The sequence below is a fragment of the Hemicordylus capensis genome, chromosome 5 (genome assembly GCF_027244095.1).
Source record: "Hemicordylus capensis ecotype Gifberg chromosome 5, rHemCap1.1.pri, whole genome shotgun sequence".
NCBI lineage: Eukaryota > Metazoa > Chordata > Lepidosauria > Squamata > Cordylidae > Hemicordylus > Hemicordylus capensis.
Genome location: NC_069661.1, coordinates 216,786,324 through 216,805,953, shown reverse-complemented (window position 1 = coordinate 216,805,953; position 19,630 = coordinate 216,786,324). Strand labels below are relative to the sequence as shown.

Genomic DNA, 19,630 nt, shown 5'->3' with positions numbered 1-19,630 from the left:
ATGTACATACATGAGAAAAGCATGACAGGTGTGCTCTCTAGATTCACCTTTTCATATGTGTACATTTAAAATTAGAACAAAAGCACACAGTGATACTAATACACATGCCCTTTGTATATTCAGGACTGCTCCCATGCCTAAATTTCTTTATACAGGTTAGGTTAGCCATGTGTACAACTCACCTAGACTTCGTCTTCCTCGGGACAAAGAAATAGGATTTTGACCAGAATTTATTCTGGAAGAGTTCGGGTATGAATTGGAATCAGCTTCTTCTGCAAGAGGAGGAGGAGGGGGGGATACATGTTTCATGTTAATATATGATAGATAATTCAGAGAACAGTATGTAAATATGTTCAATGTAGGGTTTCATAGCAAACACTATACCAAATATCTGTTTTGATATTAGCTCTAAAATATGTGTATCTAAATTCCAGGAAACATATTTTTATATTTAGAGCTGTCATGAATTAGCAGATTTTTTTTAGTGTTACAACATATCTCACTGCCAAATACTAACATTTGTTTTTCACATTTCAGAATAGTATGCATGTTATATGGGTTTTTTTGGAGACCACGTAGAAGACCGAAACACAACAGAGAGAGAGCTAGCAAAGGTTGCATGTTAATTCTTCAAATAAGACAAGGTCATTCACACAATCAAAAACTGTGTTCTACCCAGGTTTGGAAGCTGTGTGTGCTACCAGTTTTTGGTTGTGTAGAAGCAAGGTAGGAGGAAAACCTGGGTAGAAGTGATGGTATGGAAGCAAGGTAGGAGGAAAACCTGGGTAGAAGTGATTGGGTGGAAGCAAGGTAGGAGGAAAACCTGGGTAGAAGTGATGGAATGGAAGCAAAGTAGGAGGAAAACCTGGGTAGCTTTTCCTCCTACTTGCTTCCACACAGCTCCCAAACCTGGGTAAGACATAGTTTTTGATTGTGTGACTGACCTCAACCACTATTGTGCCACCCCAAAGAGCAACAGGTAAGTTTCAACAACCTGTACATAGAAAATAAATTATGTATCTATTGCATAGGTACAGTTGCATAGTATGCAATATATGAAGCTAAAACATTAGATATTGACCAGCACAGAAGACTTTCCCATAGTCAAGAGTAAATGTCAGTTCTTGAACTGAACTAAAGAAAAGTTATTTACTTCATGTGTGTAAATCACATTAAAATCTACAGGGAAAATCCTGCTTCTAGTTCATTTGGCTGAGGTAAATTCAATGAGGGTGAATAGCAGAGCTGTTTCAGTAGTGGCTTGAAAGCTCTGAATCTCTCCCAAGACAAGTCTGCAAAAGCCTGCAGGATTTGGCTGACCCCGCAGGATTTTAAAAGTATTTTTCTAGAGTTTACCATGTACTTTATTTTAATGTTATGGGTTTGTCTAGTTGTATGCCATTGTGTAGGAAATTTGCCTGTCTTGTTATTGTTTTATTAGCTGCCTTTGGGCCTGATTCTTTGAGAAAGGGAGGGATATAACCTTTTTAGACAGATAGGTAGATAGATAGATAGATAGATTCAGAAGAGAGCTTAGCATAGGATTTGGGTTCACTGGGTGACAGGGTGAGGGGAGCATATGTTAGATTTTAGCCACTGTAAGAAACGGAAAGGCCTTGTCAGCTTTCAATTCAGTTCCCAATAAACACACCCCTATGTGTTCCCATAGGAAATGCTGCATATAACAATCCCCGCCACACCTCCCCACCCCACCCTGGAGCTAACAGCCCCTCTAGAGTCTAGGACAATGGTAGTATTCAAAGATAGTTCCCGCTTAGCTGCAGGTCCTTCCTTTGGTGAACTGGTAAATTTGTACTGGGAAGCAGGTCAGATGCCAGTGCTGTAGGCTTAATTTGGGTTGATTCAATATAGATGGCACTAGCTCTGTAATTTGGGACAGGATGTGGGCCCATGTGTAGACCAAATATTACCATGGTCCCTGCTCCATAAACTTCCTCATTATGATCAGCAGGGATATGGAGACACACTGGAACAGATAAAGGCTCTTCTCATGAGCAGCCTAACTCAGGCTGGGGCAGCCCAGCCTGGGTTAGGCTGCTCGTGTGCAGTGCCAGGATCTGCATGGATCGTGACGCTGCCTACTCACCTAACCCCACTTTTAAGCCCATCCTTTAGCAGAGGGTGTGAGCATGTCCTTAACCCTGGTGTTAGGATTGTGTGCATGCCTAGAGCGCCTGTCTCATGGGGGTATCCCCCCAATGCACTGTACTCATTGTGCAGTGCATTGTGGGATACATGGAGGCCTGGACACATTGTCTTAGCCTCCAGAGATCTGTGCTGTGTGCAGTAGCACAGACTGTGTGGGAGTGCTTCCACCCAACATTGAGAAATTGTCTGGGGGGAAGGTAAGTTTAGAGCAGACCTCCACCCACTCTCCGGGCCTCCTGGTCATGTGAATACCCTTACAATGTGACTTGCAATGTTTTAAGATGTGACTGAAACCACATTGAAAGGCTGAGATTCCCAACTCCAGTGCTTTAAGACATTCAATTCTCCTAGATAGGGCTGCCAACCCTACAAGGTTGGCCCGGAGTCTCCAGGGATTGGTATTTCTCTCCAGGTGACTATTGAAAGCACTTCTGAAGAGTTTAATGGCTTGACATTATAAAAAATATTGGAAAAATTGTTTGTGGGGGGCGGGGGAAACTTCAGTAATAGTTTCAGTCAGCATTGGTAACCTTACTCTTAGAAGAATGGGCAAGTTTTATCACCAAAGCAAAATTGTATCTCTTATTCATGCCATAGGGCCTGATGGTCTGTGTGCCTCTTCCCCACCTTTCTTCCATCCCCCATTCTCTGGAGTTTTATCGGGCTAGGGTGGAGGCTGCCTTTTGGCGCAAAGGTTAAATTGACAAGGGGGGGAAATAGCAGTGCTGTTGACTTGAAACAAATCTTCTATTGAAAAACAGTATTCTCCACTCAGCCCTGCCTCCTTTTCCCCTAAGGGTGTCCTCCTTCTTGATAGGGCAGTCCAGCGACTGTTGACTGTTGACGGGGCAGCAGGCCCAGCCTTGGAAAAGCCAGTGCTGCTAATTTTGGAATCCACACAATTGTATGGCTTGTGGAGTCCAAGAGAAAGCGGGGGCGGGCGGGATGAGGTGAGTAGAGAGAGGTCTAGTCGCCTTTCTCCAAGGGAAACAATAGCAGAACACAGCTGGTGCCCTCCCTCTCTCTCCCCCCCTCCCCTCAGAGGCATTTTGAAAGGGAGCGGGAATGCTTTTGAGAACGCGCCAGTGGTCCGACTGGCATGGGAAACAAAAGCAGGAAATTCTGTTCCCCCGTAGATAGTGTCTCGGCAAGGATTACAAAGCTACAAACAGACAAAACACAAGAGAGAAAGCAAGGGAGTGGGGGGGGGGAGGAGAGGACAGGCGGGAGCAAAGGTTGGAGTAGAATGGAATTCACTCTGAAGAAAGCGTTTATATATAAATACATTCCAGGGCCAACCCGGTGGCCATGACGCGTGCTCACATTCCTACACGTGCCACTGCCTCCACAATCTGACTGCTGCTGTGACCTCAGCCCTGTGGGCAGGTATCTCTAGAGGACCACCACACAGTCAAAGACAAATCCATTATATAGTCACAGTGATAAAACAGTATGCTTTCCCCAGCTCAGTCCCCATCCTTAACACCTCCTTGTGCTGTTCTTTTCTTCCTTTCCCACAGGGGAGAGAAAGCAGGACTTTTAAATGCACATGGTTGCAACTGCACCGTAAATCACAGAAGTCTGCTTTATAGGGTAAAACCTAATGAAGTACCAGACCCCTGTAAATCTCTGCTGTAATCTACAACACGTGTGGTGGTGGTTTTTTGGGGTTTTTTTTTTTAATGCTACAAATTACTTTGGAATGGAACAGATATTTTAAATATACTATAGAGGCCTAAGCCACCTAATGGCGCAGTGGAGAAATGGCTTGACTACCAAGCTAGAGGTTGCCGGTTCAAATCCCCACTGGTATGTTTCCCAGTCTATGGGAAACATCTATATTGGGCAGCAGCAATATAGGAAGATGCTGAAAGGCATCATCTCATACTGCGTGGGAGATGGCAACGGTAAGCCCCTCCTGTATTCTACCAAAGAAAAACCACAGAGCTCTGTGGTCGCCAGGAGTCGACACCAACTCGACAGCACACTTTACCTTTAATAGAGGCCTATTTATTAGCCGGGAAATGCATATAGCTGGCCCTTGTGAGTACTTCTTGAAGCTAAAAATGATAGTTATACACAATCCTAAGTATATTTGCTCAGAATTAAGTCCTTCTGAGTTCAGCGAAACATCTTCTCTAATAAAGCATAAAGGATTGCTGCCTTAGTATTCAAATAGCACTTTCCTGGGTGTTCCAAAGCACTTCATGTATATTCTATCAGTAATCTTTACAATAGCCTTGTAAGGTAGGCTGTTATTATCACAGATTACAGATTGGGGAATTGAGGCTCAGTTGGTTGCCACCATCACCCCCACTCTACCCCGTCCCCGTGAGCTCATGTCTGAGGTAAATCTCTAACCTGGGGTTTCCTGGCTCACAACTCATGCCTCTTTAACCACTTTGCTACGCCAGTTCTGAAGATAAAAGGGGGAGAAGACAGGTGATTAAAAGGGAGAGATGAGAAAGAGGTCACAGCAAGAGGGATGGAAATGGCTGTTTGAAGACGGCTGTGAAGTTTGTGTGGGAATCGTACAGTGACAGTATGTTTACATAATGAACTACAACTTCATTCAATAGGTTACGAGTTAAGTTGTATTTCAAAATGTTTATCTCTAACAGCAGTACATTTTATTATATGTGTTGCCCTATTAAACAATTCCTTCATCTAGATTTGCCCTTGGCAATTTCCTAGTGAATAATGATCTGTTGAAGTTTCACAGAAACTCAAAGGAGGCTGGTGATGATTTCAGTGGTTAGGAGCCAGCTCAGGACTATTGCCCCTCAGATTTCTATCTCTGTGCACACCACAATGTTCCTATATGTCTTTCGATGGTTTAACTGCTCCACCATAAATAAGCTTCTCCATTCTACAAATAGATGGCCAAGTTTTGCAACTATGAAAATCCTGCATGTAGTTAAGGAAGCTTCATGGCTCCCCACCACCACCACCCCGTCCCCACCCTGGAAAGAGTTGTGAGTGCACATGTGGCAAGACCCTGTGGTCAATACCATTTCCCCAACTTATATACATGAGACATCCATGCATTGAAAATGACATGTATCCTTTTCACAGTTGTTCACCCATGCACCCATGGGTTCATGACAGCTGGTCTTGTGGTAGCAAGCATGACTTGTCCCCTTAGCTAAGCAGGGTTCACCCTGGTTGCATATGAATGGGAGACTAGAAGTGTGAGCATTGTAAGATATTCCCCTTGGGGGATAGAGGGGAATATCCATCCCCTCTGGATATTCCCTGGGAAGAGCAGAAGGTTTCAAGTTCCCTCCCCGACTTCTCCAAGATAGGGCTGAGAGAGATTCCTGCCTCAACATTGGAGAAGCCGCGGCCAGTCTGTGAAGACAATACTGAGCTAAATAGACCAATGGTCTGACTCAGTATATGGCAGCTTCTTATGTTCCTATGACATTTTTGTCATCCCATGAGCCATGTGCTGTCATTTTACAGGATATCCCCAGGGCCTTTTCTAGGCCTTTTTTGCCCTTCGCCCTGTTCAGAACTGGACCTTTGTGGACCAGAGGCCTAGCACAGAGGTAGGCAGTATAAGCAGGCTGTATCTGGCCTAGTGAAGTTCACGCCTTCCACTCAGAATGACTGGCCCTTGGTGAGTTGCCACACACCTGCTTTGTGGGTTGTAAAAGAGGGAGACTTTGGTAGCCCAGATACAGCCTGTGATCTTACATTATCCCTATCCAGACATTATGTTGTGTGTGCATACAAATGTCGTGTGAATGACTTTTGTGTGTGAATGACTACTTGTGTTCACTTTAAAAATGAACCTGCTCAAATGCAGGCTACTGTTCAAATGCTGCTCAACTGCAGCCTACTGATAGGAAGAGAAGAACTATTGTACATGTGTTGAACATATCATGTGAATAACTGTACATGCATACAGATCAGTACTGTACACATATTGTGTGCGTACACAGATTGTATGTGCATTAAATATAATATGTGAATAAGGCTATAGTCTACAAAGCATTCATTATTTGGAGAGAGCTCCAAGAGTGGCACCTGTTGGTAGTATACACGCATATTTATTCTTGTCTTACTGTTGCTTTTGGTTGGGATTTAAGGAAGAGGAACATTCAGCGTTGAGGAGATTTACCTACGGAGTCTATCCGCAGGACCCGCTGGAGGTCTCTGATGGAGCGCACCGAGCTGTCACTCAGCATTTCATAAATCTCTTCAGGGATGGGGTCTCCCTGCCAGACAATAAAGAGAGAGATTACATGTTAAATATGTCCCATATGATCGTACCAGCTGCTTTATATTATAGCAGGGAGAGAAACTAGTGGAAGGAGAGCCAGCAAAACAGCATGGCACCCGCATTTTCCAAAGTGTGAGACGGAAACCTGAGAATGTCCACAGGCTGTGAGAGAACCTCTCACTCCTGCTCTGCAGAATAAAGCAGTATGGCACCCTTGATATTTTAGGATTATACACCCTAGATTCCTAAATGCTCTGCTAACACAGAGGTCTTGAGACAGCTCCAGATGGCAGACTTTTGTCACAAACACACAGAGTTTTTTAAAACTTCCCAAACCTTGAGTATGTCACTAAAATGGCCACCTAAAAAAACCCTTCTTAATATATGTCTCTGAGATATCAATTTATGTATGTATGTTTGTATGTATGTATTATTTTATTTATTTAACATATTTTTATACCGCCCAAAACTTACACCTCTGGGCGGTGTGCAACAAAATAAAAGCAACATTAAAACATTAGTTAAAAACAAGAACAAGATATTTTAAAAATGACAATTTAAAAATTTTAAAAACAATATTCTAAAACAACATTAAAAGCAATCAACAACAACAACAAAATCTTTATTTATTTATTTAACATATTTTATACCACCCAAACTTACGTCTCTGAGTGGTTTATAACAAGATAAAAACAAAGGTAAAACATTAGTTAAAAAGAAAAACAAGAAATTTAAAACACAACAATTTATTTTTATTTTTAAAAAAACACACCAATATTTTAAAAACAACATTAAGACAATCAAAACAAATTAGCTTGTAGAACAGCGTTTAATGATGTTCTCCGGGTCTTTTTCTTTTGTTATGCTGATTTCCTAATGTTGACCCGTTATAAAGAGATGGTAGAGGTATTCACATGCGCAGCCTAACCCAGGCTAGGGCAGCCCAGCCTGGGCTAGACTGCACATGTGAAGCACTGAGATCCATCCCGATCCCAGAGCTGTGCCACGCCAAGCCTGAGTTTGTAACCTGCTGTTCAGCTGAGGTTAAGCGAACCCGGGGTAGGGGGTGGGGAGCAGCCACGCTCATGCCCTGGGGCATCCTGAGATGTGGGGGGGGCAGTCATCCTGCTCCCTCTGCTGAACCGCTGGTGCTCGTGGGTGTGCGGTGCGGTGCAATGCGGTGGAGGGGAGGACTGCGGCTACTCATCTGCTGGAGAAGGCAGGCAAACTCCTGCCTTACCCACAGCTCATTTGCCATCCCCAGCGAGGTTTTGTGCACAACCTCAATGTGGATATTAACTAAAGCATGGGGAATGAGGTGAACTTTTCTTTGACAGCATGATTTCTTCTCTTTGTTTTGAAGCACAGTCATAGCAACTCCCATTACACCAAATCATGATGCTGGGTTTGTTTGGTGGTTTTTTAAATGCTTTTTAAAAAAACTCCAAGATTTTATCAAACACTAGATTGTATTGTCAACTGTCCTCGATTCCAGTGTTCCTTCACCTAAGGGGCTAAGTACACATTATGTGCATGTGGGTATATTGATGTCATGAAAGAAAGAAAGAAAGAAAGAAAGAAAGAAAGAAAGAAAGAAAGAAAGAAAGAAAGAAAGAAAGAAATGCAGCTTTTTAGAGAAGGTAACTGGGAGCAGAGAAGCAATCTTGCCGCCAAAGTATTTTCAGTCCAAAGTATTTTCCTGAGCTGTTTTTTCACCTCCACCCCACAGTATCCAAATCCCAAGCAAACAGAGGAAGCCACCCCAAGGGGGCTTTGGAGTAAGGAACTGGCAGGAAGGGAAGGATTAATTGCCCTTCCCCTCCACTTCTCCACTCTCCTTCTCAAAACTGCTTTTCTAAACATAAGGGTTTTTTAAGTGTCAGGGATTTAATGCACATAGTACACGTTATGTGTAGTTAGCCCAGAACACCATGTTTCCAGTGGCTGTTGCTAGTGAGGTTGTGCACACAACCAATGCAAGCGGGCTGAGGGGAAGGCGGGAGCTGGCCTGCCCTCCCCAGCAGACGAGCAACCACTGTCCTCCCTTCCACCGCATCACATGCACAAACAAGCAGTGGTGCGGTGGGAGGAGACACTGGGAGAGGGAGGACTTCCCCCCTCCCGCATCCCAGGGTGACCCTGGGCATGAGTGTGGCGGCTGCTCTAGTTAGAGCAGCTGCCACGCTCAGCGCCACTGTTCCCTCTTAGGCATGCGCACATGTGCGTGCTCACAAGTGTTGGATGTCCGCTCAGTTCATTTTTGATCCTGCTCAGGTTGATTCAGGAAGGCCCCATTCTGAATGCACATGCGCACACCCTGCCTTGTTACTGCCGCCCAGAACAAAACTCGTTCCGCACAGAGATGAAAAAAATTAGAGGGACCACTGCTCAGTGCGGCCTCTCCTTCCCCCCTAGCTTGCTGCTGGAAATGGTGGTGGGCTGGGGGAAAGCTGGGGACCAGCGTGGTGTAGTGGTTAGAGTGCTGGACTAGGACCGGGGAGACCCGAGTTCAAATCCCCATTCAGCCATGAAACTAGCTGGGTGACTCTGGGCCAGTCACTTCTCTCTCAGCCTGACCTACTTCACAGGGTTGTTGTGAGGAGAAACTTAAGAATGTAGTACATCGCTCTGGGCTCCTTGGAGGAAGAGCGGGATATAAAATGCAATGATAATAATAACCTAGTGGCGATTGCCCAGACAATCACCCGCCGAAGTTAAGGAAACCATTGGTTCACTTAACCTCGGCTAAATGCCAGGTTTGAAAGTGGGGCTTGGTGTGAGTGTAGTGCTGGGAGCGACCTTGCTCCTGGCATTTCACATGTGCAGCCAAACCCAGGCTATGCTGCCCTAGCCTGGGTTAGGATGAGTGTGTGAATACCCTTTGTGTCTACCTTCTGTTTCTTTTTAGCTTGTGAGGTGAGCCCTTTTGGGACAAGGAATCACCTTATTTCTTTTTTCCATGTAAACTGCTTTGAGGACTTTTTGTTGTTGTTCAAATGCAGTGTATAAAACACCTGTAGCAATAGCAGGAGCACTAGCCCTAAGGATCACATGTTATTTTTATGCCGTTTGCATCACTGGGTGAGAAAATCAACAGGTATGTCTCTTTTGTCACTGTGAGATGTGGTAGGAAGCCACAGTAGCCCTGTTCAAGAGGTATTCCCCTGTCATCGTCCCCTCATATTAACTGAACAAATGGAGAGGGAAACTGGAGAGTGGGGAAACCTCACATGCCCCAATAACTGGGGTGCCGTAATTGTGCTGTCATTGCCTTTGCCCCCACGTTGGCCAATAGAACTGTTTCCAAGAGGCTCTTGTATTGTTGCACTAGGAGGCGTTCCCATTGGCCAGTGGGGGTTGGAGAGGGTGGGAGGAGTTGCCATGAGACTCCTCCTCCTCCTGCTGCCTTTCACAGTCCAAGGCTGGGAGGAGCTGCCAGTGTCAAAGACACTGGCTCCCCTCCCCAATTTCTGGTAAACAGAGGCGAGCAACCTACCATGGAGGGCCCAGTGCAAGGCTTTGCCTTAGGGCCCCTGCAGGTTGGCAGTGCTGGTGGTGTTGGCTAGCTGCACCCCATACACTGATCAGCCACCGGCCATATGGAGGAACTCTCCCTGTGTTCAGTGCTACACTTTGCAGGCAAATGCTGAATGTGTGGGTGTCTAGCGGACATGGCTGATGGGTTTATTGGCCTGGAGGGCATGGCTAGCTGGCACACTCCGGTTTGGATGAACACTGGGGAAATAACCTCTTGACAGGGCTAGTGTGATGGGACTTTCAAACATGTGCAATCATGTACAATTACTGCAAAATAGACGCTAATGGTTTTCATATGAACACATACATGGATGTACAGGGGGGAAATTCTCTATGTAGATTTGATCTCCACACAGGGAGTGGTAGGGGGACATATGTGAAGCCCCCCAGTGCTACAATCCTCAGAGTATGGGACATACAGTATTACCCTCCGAGTTATTCAGTAGGCTTGCTTACACACCCAGAGGCGCTCTGACTCCTGGACTTCCAGGAGGGCCTCCACACCCCCTGTGGCCCCCCAAATCCTCCATAGCCTGTCGCGGGTGGTGTGGTCACTGCACTGCGCTGGGCAGCCACGTGTGACCTCTGCTTTAGAAACAGGGGGCGGGGAGTGGGGAAAGAAATATGTGGGATGGGGATATGTTAAGTTGTGTGTTGAAATGTTCCTATTAATGCATATTTCTATAAATATACCTGGTTTATACTCTTACATTCTTGTGAGTTCAGTTGATGTTTGTGCCCTCAAGAACCCACATGTTATAAATACTGCGTGTGTCACAGTGTGTGTGGGTTGGGGGTGTGGGGAGATGATGGTGTGAAGGAGAAGAGAGCTGGTCCCGTGGTAGCAAGCATGACTTGTCCCCTTAGCTAAGCAGGGTCCTCCCTGGTTGCATATGAATGGGAGACTTGATGTGTGAGCACTGTAAGATCTTCCCCTTAGGGGATGGCGCCGCTCTGGGAAGAACATCTAGGTTCCAAGTTCCCTCCCTGATAGCATCTCCAAAATAGGGCTGAGAGAGATTCCTGCCTGCAGCCTTGGAGAAGCTGCTGCCAGTCTGTGTAGACAACACTGAGCGAGATGGACCTATGGTCTGACTCAGAATATGGTAGCTTCCCCTATGTTCCTACATTGCAGCGGTGGTGGGGGGTGGGCCTCCCGAGTTTTGATCATATGCTTGCAAACGTTAAGATAGGAGGCAGGGAGAATGATCATGTGTCAGGTGGCAGCTGGGTAGGAGGGCTTTTCCTCCTACCTCGGTAAAAAGCTGGGGACAGAGTCTGGGTAGGGTGCACTTGTCCTACCCAGCTGCCACCTCACACCTGATCATTCTCCCTGCCTCCTACCTTAGTGTTTGCAGACACATGACTGAAAAATTGGGAGTGTGCCAGGCTCTCTACCCAGGCTGGGCGCTACCCCTATCCTGCCAGTGGTCATGTGAAGAAGCCTAGGAAATTACACAGTAAACACTAAACAAGAGGACCATAAAGCAGTGGGTGGTCAGGGGCAATTGATCTAGGTTTTCAAGAGGACTCTTTCTATCCAATATCTAGTTACCATCCTGCCATATGCTTGCCATACAGACGCTGAATTCACATAAAGTGTGTCGTCGAGTCGGTGTCGACTCCTGGTGACCACAGAGCCCTGTGGTTTTCTTTGGTAGAATACAGGAGGGGTTTACCATTGCCATCTCCCACGCAGTATGAAATGATGCCTTTCAGCATCTTCCTATATCGCTGCTGCCTGATAGAGGTGTTTCCCATAGTCTGGGAAACATATCAGCAGGGATTCGAACCAGCAACCGCTGGCTTGCTAGTCAAGTCATTTCCCTGCTGTGCGATTAGGTGGCACCTGAATAATCATAGCACACACATAATTTCCAGAGTTGTTTTGGCCACATCAACAAGCCACGAGTATGGGTTTGTTGTATTGCACCACTTCAGCTAAGTTTTGCATCATTCTGAAATGTTGAAATGGTTGCTTAAATAACGTTTTAACTCTTGTTTCAAATATCCTAATATTGTATATATCCTAGGGCTATTTTTCAAGTGGGTACTTTGGAAGATCCTGAAAGGCATCATCTCATACCGTGCGGGAGATGGCAATGGTAAACCCCTCCTGTATTCTACCAAAGATAACCACCGGGCTCTGTAGTCGACACCAACTTGATAGCACAACTTTACCTTTTACTTTGGATGCACCACATCAGGCTTTCATCTTCGGGGGAGGAGGGCAGGAAGAGAAATCACTGGTGGATTATAGTGAGTCAGTATAAATGACAGAATGAGTTCCTATTATTTTAAAGGAAAATATGCCTGTTCTGGAAAATCCAAACCAACTGCCCCCTGCACACACACCCCTTTTAAAAAGTACCTGGTCAAATGTCTGGTCTTTTGGAAGCAAAAGAGGTTAAAAGAGGCATAGGTTGAGACAGATCTAAGCTTTGCTTCGAGGGTAAATGATTCAGCCCCCTGTCCTGGATATTTCTGTGTACTTGTGGTGTGTTCAAATACAGGGGGCACAACCTACCAGGAAGTTCACTACACAAAGCCCAGGAGAAACAAATAGAACCCTGCAAGAACATGATAGTGCTTTCCAGGACATCCCACTCATTCCAGTTGGGTTTGCTCAGGAGAGCTTCCTTGCAAATTGTGATCATTGTCAACAAAACAAGCCCTTCCGTTTCCAAGTAACCTTTTTTTATTACAGTCTGCATTGAATGAATTCCAACCTTCTTTTTAATCACATGTAGGGTGGTGGAATGAATTTTCTGTCTTGGGGATGCAATCCCATAGCTAATAATAATGTCTCACATTGTTGAAAGTGCCTCCTATGTATGATCTTGTTACACTCCTTGCACAATTTTGTATTATTCTCACATTGCAGATGGTGGGCTGAGGCTAAGAGCCAGTCACTTGCCTAAGGCCAGCTGGTCTTGTGGTAGCAAGCAAGACTTGTCCCCTTAGCTAAGAAGGGTCCACTCTGGTTGCATATGAATGGGAGACTTGATGTGTGAGCACTGTAAGATATTCCCTTTAGGGGATGGAGCCGCTCTGGGGAGAGCAGAAGGTTCCAAGTTCCCTCCCTGGCATCTTCAAGAAAGGGCTGAGAGAGACTCCTGCCTGCAACCTTGGAGGAGCCGCTGCCAGTCTGTGAAGACAATATTGAACTAGATGGACCAATGGTCTGACTCAGTATATGGCAGCTTCCTATGTTCCTAAGATTTGAACCAGGGTCTTCCTGATTTGCAGCTCGGTCTCTTAACCACTCTGCTACACCAGCTCTCTAATATGAAAAGCCCAGCCTTTCCTATCTAGTGCTGTATCAGCCCTAGTTAAAGCCGAACTGTAGAAAGGAAAAAATATACTCCATAAATGTTTACGGTATTCATGGCTCATTGCATTGTTCTCTCTATTGTCTTACTTGGCTGGGGGGTGGGGGAATTGCTCTGACTGCTGAACTGAAAAATGGATTGTAAGGACTTTACTGCTCCGGTGTAGAGACATGCCATGAGGATTAGGTCAGTTTGCACAGTTTGGAGGGCAAAACTGGGCTCTACACCATTATGAAATAATAAATAAAATATAATGTATCTGGATATTAGTGTGTGCTGTCCAATCCTGATCTCCTGTGGCTTGCCTGCGTTCCAAGATGCATTCAACACTAGGTCTAGAAGGGAACAGATGTCCAGTACTGACCATCCCCTTTCTAGGAGGCAGGAGCCCTAGTCAGGCATTACATCATAGACGTATACAGTAGGGATGTGCGCGGAACTGGTGGGGGGTGGCTCGAAGGTGCAGGGGCATACCTTTAAGGGCGGGGGAGGGTGCCCTTACCCCTCCTGCCGTGTTTCTCCCACTGTCGCTTCATTTTAAAAGTGTCCTTCGGGGTGGCAGTGTACCCCCCTGACGCCCCGTGTCCTCTTTGGCCAGAAGTAACAAGTAGTATCCGGTGTGTGTGTGTGTGTGCATGCTGGGCTCACATGCGTGTCAGGTGGGTGGGTGTGATGTGTGCACACATGTGCCCGGCATGCGCATGTGTGCCAGGTATTCCTGTTACTTCCGGCTGAAGAGCACATGGGGTGGCAGGGAGGTATGCTTTCGCCCCGACGGACATTTTTAAATAGAGCACTGGTGGGGGAAATGTGGCAGTGCGGGGGGGGGGGAGGGCACCCTCCCTTGCCTTTAAAGGTATGCCCCCCCACCTTCGAACCGGCCGAACAGCTGGTCATTTGAACCGAAAAGGGCCTCCAAACAGGTTCATGCACATCCCTAGTATACAGATGACTGTCCATGTGTACATGTTTTTGTGCAAAAGGCTGTCAATGCGTTTATTTTCAAAGTGAACCTGAATACCGACCCTCTCAAATGCAGGATAAAGGATATAGGACGTGTACTACTCAATGTGCACTGAACATAATGAGGCTGTTCCCATGAGCAGACCCTTCAACCCCCAGTCCACAGGCATGTGGCTGCTCAGAGTGCCTGCAGCCCGAGCAGCCAGAGCTGGGTGGCTATTGCGTCCCACGGTGGGCAAATCTCCCCTTGTACCGCACTCCTCATGCGGTGTACTGTGGGATGTGGAAGGCCGCAGCCTACTCTGCTCAGCCCTCTCACCACTCCTGGAGCCCTTGCACACTGGCCATGTGGGCGCGTGGCGCTGGAAAGCCTGAGAGCAGTGCTCATCATGGGGGGGGGAGGCAAGACAGCTCCTGCCTTCCCCCAGTCCTTCCCAGGCCAGATAAGCTGTGGCCGTGTGTATGACCTTAATGGGTGAAGGACTGTACATGCATACCTGGGGTACAGATTGCACATGGGTTCAACAGTGTGTGGATAGGGCTATGGCCCTTCACGGATCTGCTCCAAACTCTGTGATACATAGGACCATAGGAAGCTGCCGTCTACTGAGTTAGACCATTGGTCCATCTAACTCAGTCTTGTCTGGCAGTAGCTTTCCAGGACTTCAGGCAAGCATTTTTCTCAGCCCTTTCTGGAGATGCCAAGAATGGAAACTGGGGTTTTCTGCATGCTACGCAGATACTCTCAGGGCCGACCAGATGGTGGGGGAAGCCAGTACAAATTACCGGGGCCTGGCGGTCCGGAAGGTAATTATGAATAAAGATGATGATGATGATTTTAATTAGCTATCTTTAAAAAAAATCCTAGCCGCCATGTGCACGGCCAGGAGGTGGGCGCGGCCAGTAGGTGGCTGAGCAACCCCCTGCGGTGGCGGCAGGGGGAGCAGGAACGGCCGCCGAGTCTGACCGTCCAACCAAGCGGCCCTTGAGAACTGCGAGGCGCTCCAGCGTGCCTGCGCAGTTTGCATAGAGTGTCAGCTGGCGGTTTGGCCTTGTGGTGGCGGCAGCAGTGTGTGTGTGTGTGTGTGTGTGTGTGTGTGTGTGTGTTTGCAGCAGCGGCGGCGGAAATGGTCTCATGGCAGCAGAGGCAGTGGCAGGCGAGGCCTTGCAGAAGGGGCCCGGAAAATATTTTTCACCAGGGCCCAAACCCGCTCTCGGGGTCCCTGGATGATCTGCCACTCAGCCAAGACCCCATACAAAACACTGCTGTTCCAATATAAACAAGCCTGGATCAATAACTCTCCTTTAAAGATGCAACTAGGAGCAGAGTCAGGCTCTAGTCCTGAGCCATCAAAAGGTAAGGAGGAGCTGTTGATCCATAAGATGGCCCCTGGCCCAGCCCTGAGGCTCTGCCCAGTATCTAACTCAGTTGACACTGTGATGCAGTGATAGGACAGACAGACACATTGCATTGTTCTTAAGAAAGATGGCCTCCTCAAACTCCTGTGGGGTCTTGGTTGCATGGCGGGATCCCAGACTGCTGCTCTCCTGCCATGGAGCCATCGGGGAGGGGGACAACACAGGAGGACTTTGTCCCTAGCTTCCCACGCAACCTGATGGCAACCCTGGAATGAGAGCTGGTCTTGTGGTAGCAAGCATGAATCGTCCTCTCTGCTAAGCAGCATCCACCCTGGTTTGCATTTGAATGGGAGACTTGATGTGTGAGCACTGTAAGATCTTCCCCTTAGGGGATGGAGCTGCTCTGGGAAGAAGAGCATGGAGAAGGCTCTAAGTTCCCTCTCTGGCATCTCCAAGATAGGGCTGAGGAAGATTCCTGCCTGAAACCTTGCAGAGCTGCTGCCAATCAGAGTAGATGATACTGAGCTAGATGGATCAATGGTATAATGCTGCAGCTGCCCATGTTCCTGTATGCAGGAGTTTCATAAGGTCTCCATTGACATCAAATGTCACACTTTCCTCTGCAGTTCACACGTATTCATGCATATGCTCTTTCTGGATATTCACAAGTCGCGGCTGGATTGCATTGCATTCCAAAAGGAATATACTTCTGCATACCTGAGATATGCAGACTGTGCTATTATGACAATCTTCATCCAGAAATGAAGCATAAATATGTTAAGGTTCCAAATTAGCCAAGGGGGCATTTTCCTTTCTTCAGCTAGGGCAGAGGCTTTTTGGTCCTTATGACAAGACTACCAGCACATTCTCCACAGAAGCAACCATGTTTTGATTGTTTGTAAAGGCCTACACAGCGGGGAAATGACTTGATTAGCAACCCAGAGGTTGCCGGTTCAAATCCCCGCTGGTATGTTTCCCGGACTATGGGAAACACCTATATCGGGCAGCAGTGATATAGGAAGATGCTGAAAGGCATCCTCTCACACTGCGCGGGAGATGGCAATGGTAAACCCAGCCTGTATTCTACCAAAGACAACCACAGGGCTCTGTGGTTGCCAGGAGATGACACCACCTCAACGGCACACTTTACCTATGTTTTATAGCTGCTTCCCTCACAAGTACAAAGCAATCTTATATAGATTTAACTAAGAGTTTATTCAGAAACAACTCCCACCCACCCCCAACCCCATTTTCCTTTCCCTCCCTTTCCCTTTCTGACTCCACCTGCACACTCAGATCCCCAATAGGACAGACATCTAAAAAAGAGAAAGGATACTGGATAGAATACAACAGGCTAGCTCGCTCAGCTATGATTTTTAGTAAAGTACTAAGTTACCATTGCATTACCATTGCTTCGTGACTCATATTGATGGATCGTTGAACTTTGTTGTATTACTGGATTTTCAACAATATGCAGTTAACAAGACAATAACCATTAGTAGCCATGCCACTGCATTCAGCACTTGCTTCTGCAGACAAGTCCTGGATGTGGGAAGAGCAGAGCAGGGGTATCATGGGGGTCGGGTGGTGGAGGGAGGGAGCGGTAGTCCCCTGCCCCGCCCCCCAGATTCATGGTCAGATTAATGTGAATCAGCGTATGCTTTTATTTATATGTATATATGTTGCCCCTATGGAATAATTCCTGCAAATGCCTATGAGCAGGGGGCATGGTCACAAAGTGTGTTGGCAAATCAGTTTAAAACATATACTGGTGTTTTAAATATGTCCAGAAACCACAAGGTCATCTTACTTGGGAATCAAACAGTTGGGACAATTGGGGGAAGCTGGGGGAAATGCTGGTTTATGAGCCAAATGGAATGGATTGGTTTGAGATGAGTGATACCGAGAAATGCTCAGTATCCTGCTCCTAATGCTCCTGCTGTCATACTTGTATGTTCTTTTGGGGAAATGATTTTTGGCAAGGCTGAGATATTTGAAGCTTGAGACCAGAACTGATAAATGGAAGTACCTTGGGTCAGGTTGGACAATTTCCACCCGACCTGCCACCCTATGTGGAATAAGGAACAAGCATGCACACATCTCTCCCCCAGCAGCATGCTGTCCCTGCTTCCAAATAGTCATTTGTGTGCGTGGTGGGGTGGGGGGGGACATCCTAATCATGCAATTAAAACATTACATGTACTATGTTAACTGCAAATTTAGCCATGATCCAGGCATTTTGTCTCCCATGTAACAACTATTATTATTACTCTTCATATTGATAACTTTTCAACAACAACAACAAATGTTTTCTAAGTGGTTTGGATAGGGAAGAGTGTGAAAAAAATGGTCCCCGGTCCTCAAAAAGGCTTACAGTCTAAAAAGGATCACAAGAGAGACACAGCAACAGCCAATGGAGGGACATTGGGCTGGGATGAAAAGGGGCGGTTGATCTCCCTCTGCTAAATAGAAGACAGCCACCATGCTAAGAGGTGCCTCTTGGCCCAGTTAGCAAGGCTAGCACAGTGGGGAATGCTGGGCAGGAGATGTGCCCACAGTTCCTCAGGATCACATGTTGGGTGGCCGGCTGGGTGCTGATCATTCAAATGGGCCCTTTGAAAGTTTTGTACCGTCAAGAAAAGCAGTCACACCTGAACAGAGCAACCACTGAAATTATTCCAGCCCTTTCTCAGTATTTCATAGATGTAGGGGATGGAACTTTGTTTTGAACTCAGACACTTGCTAGAGTTGGGCAAATGCTGCCAGGCTGCATAGCTTTGATGAGGAGAGGCGATATGTAGCTCTGATAACAGGCGAGGAAGGAAAACTGGAAGAGCCTTTTATGGATCAACGCTCTGCTGGAGGAATTGCAAAAGCAGGCCATGGGAGGCCAGCATGCCGAGGAACCGATTATAGGAAAGCTCCACGCCCTCTTCAGAGAGTTGGGTTTAGGTGCCAAGTTTTTCTTGTCAGAGATGTTATCAGTTGGACCAAAGCATGTCAACACGCCCAGCTTGTAAAGTTCATTATCCCCTGTCTCACGGAGGGGTGTGCAGGCCTGCGCCACAAAAGCCTTTTATTCTCCCTTTGGACCGGGTCTAAAGGCTGCCATCCTATGTATGCTTGCTCAGGAGTAAGTTGCCATTGAACTCAGCGATACTGCTTCTGAGCAAACATGCTTTGGATGGGGCTAGAAGCAGGTGTGCCTGCAGAGGAGGACTCCATGTGTGGATGGTGGGGCTTGTTTTCCAGATCTCAGCACTTATCGAGCAGGGAACTGGTTCCCTTTTGGCTCTCCCAGCGTGCTGATGTCACAGATCTCTGTTCAGAAGACGTGCTGTGCACAGGCAATTGTACACACAAGTTCCAGACAAGCAGACATTCCCACACCTAAGAAGGGAAGGTCCCCAGAGCAAACAATGAACAACCCATATCAACTTTAGTCCGTGAATTGACTGGGAGAAAGGTGGAATGGCAACAAGAAGGCAGAGTCTGCTCCTGGACCTATCAGGGCTGCCTGAGTTACTTTCTGCTCTGCTTCGAGGAAGGTGAGGTTATATGTCTAGAGCAGGTTAATGATCTCCTTTTAACTGCTCAGGAGATCAAAGAAGACTCTCTTACCTGGCTGGCGATCAAGTGCCTGGGGCCTGGTCTTGCACTGCTGCAAATTCCTAGCCCAGTGGTTTTTATATCTCCTTGTCTGTGCCGCCTTCTCAATCTTATGGTTTCACCAGTGTACAGTATGTACTGGCGTGCACAGTCGCATGCTCTCTAGAGACAGGAGCTAACTCACATATACAACAGCAGTGTGTGTGTGTGTGTGTGTCTTTGTGTTTATGTACACACCCATTTCTTGAACAATGGCCCATGGAACTGGCTGGCTGGACAGCAAGGAGCACCGGGACCCAGACCTGGAATGCGCATTCTCCAGCCCAGGACTCCTGCAGTAAGTTTCTGGAACTGTGAGCTGGGCTGAAGGCTTCAGCTCCAGAGCAGGCAGGGGATTCTGGTCTGCGACCATGCAAGGGCAGCAGGCTGGGCT

The 19,630-nt window shown here is 46.9% G+C and overlaps 1 protein-coding gene and 1 long non-coding RNA gene across 3 annotated transcripts in view; one reads left to right on the top strand and one right to left on the bottom strand.

Moving 5' to 3' along the window:
* Nucleotides 1-19,630, bottom strand: part of PDGFB (platelet derived growth factor subunit B) — a 62,813-nt gene that overhangs the window by 13,239 nt on the left and 29,944 nt on the right. For both annotated transcript variants that reach the window (XM_053256672.1, XM_053256671.1), the window contains exons 2-3: nt 6,296-6,392; nt 183-272 (exon numbers count right to left, since the gene is read on the bottom strand). In XM_053256672.1, coding sequence (XP_053112647.1) covers nt 183-272; nt 6,296-6,392 — 187 coding nt within the window. The remainder of the gene's footprint in view (nt 1-182; nt 273-6,295; nt 6,393-19,630) is intronic.
* Nucleotides 1-19,630, top strand: part of LOC128327636 (uncharacterized) — a 73,024-nt gene that overhangs the window by 50,605 nt on the left and 2,789 nt on the right. The window lies entirely within an intron of this gene.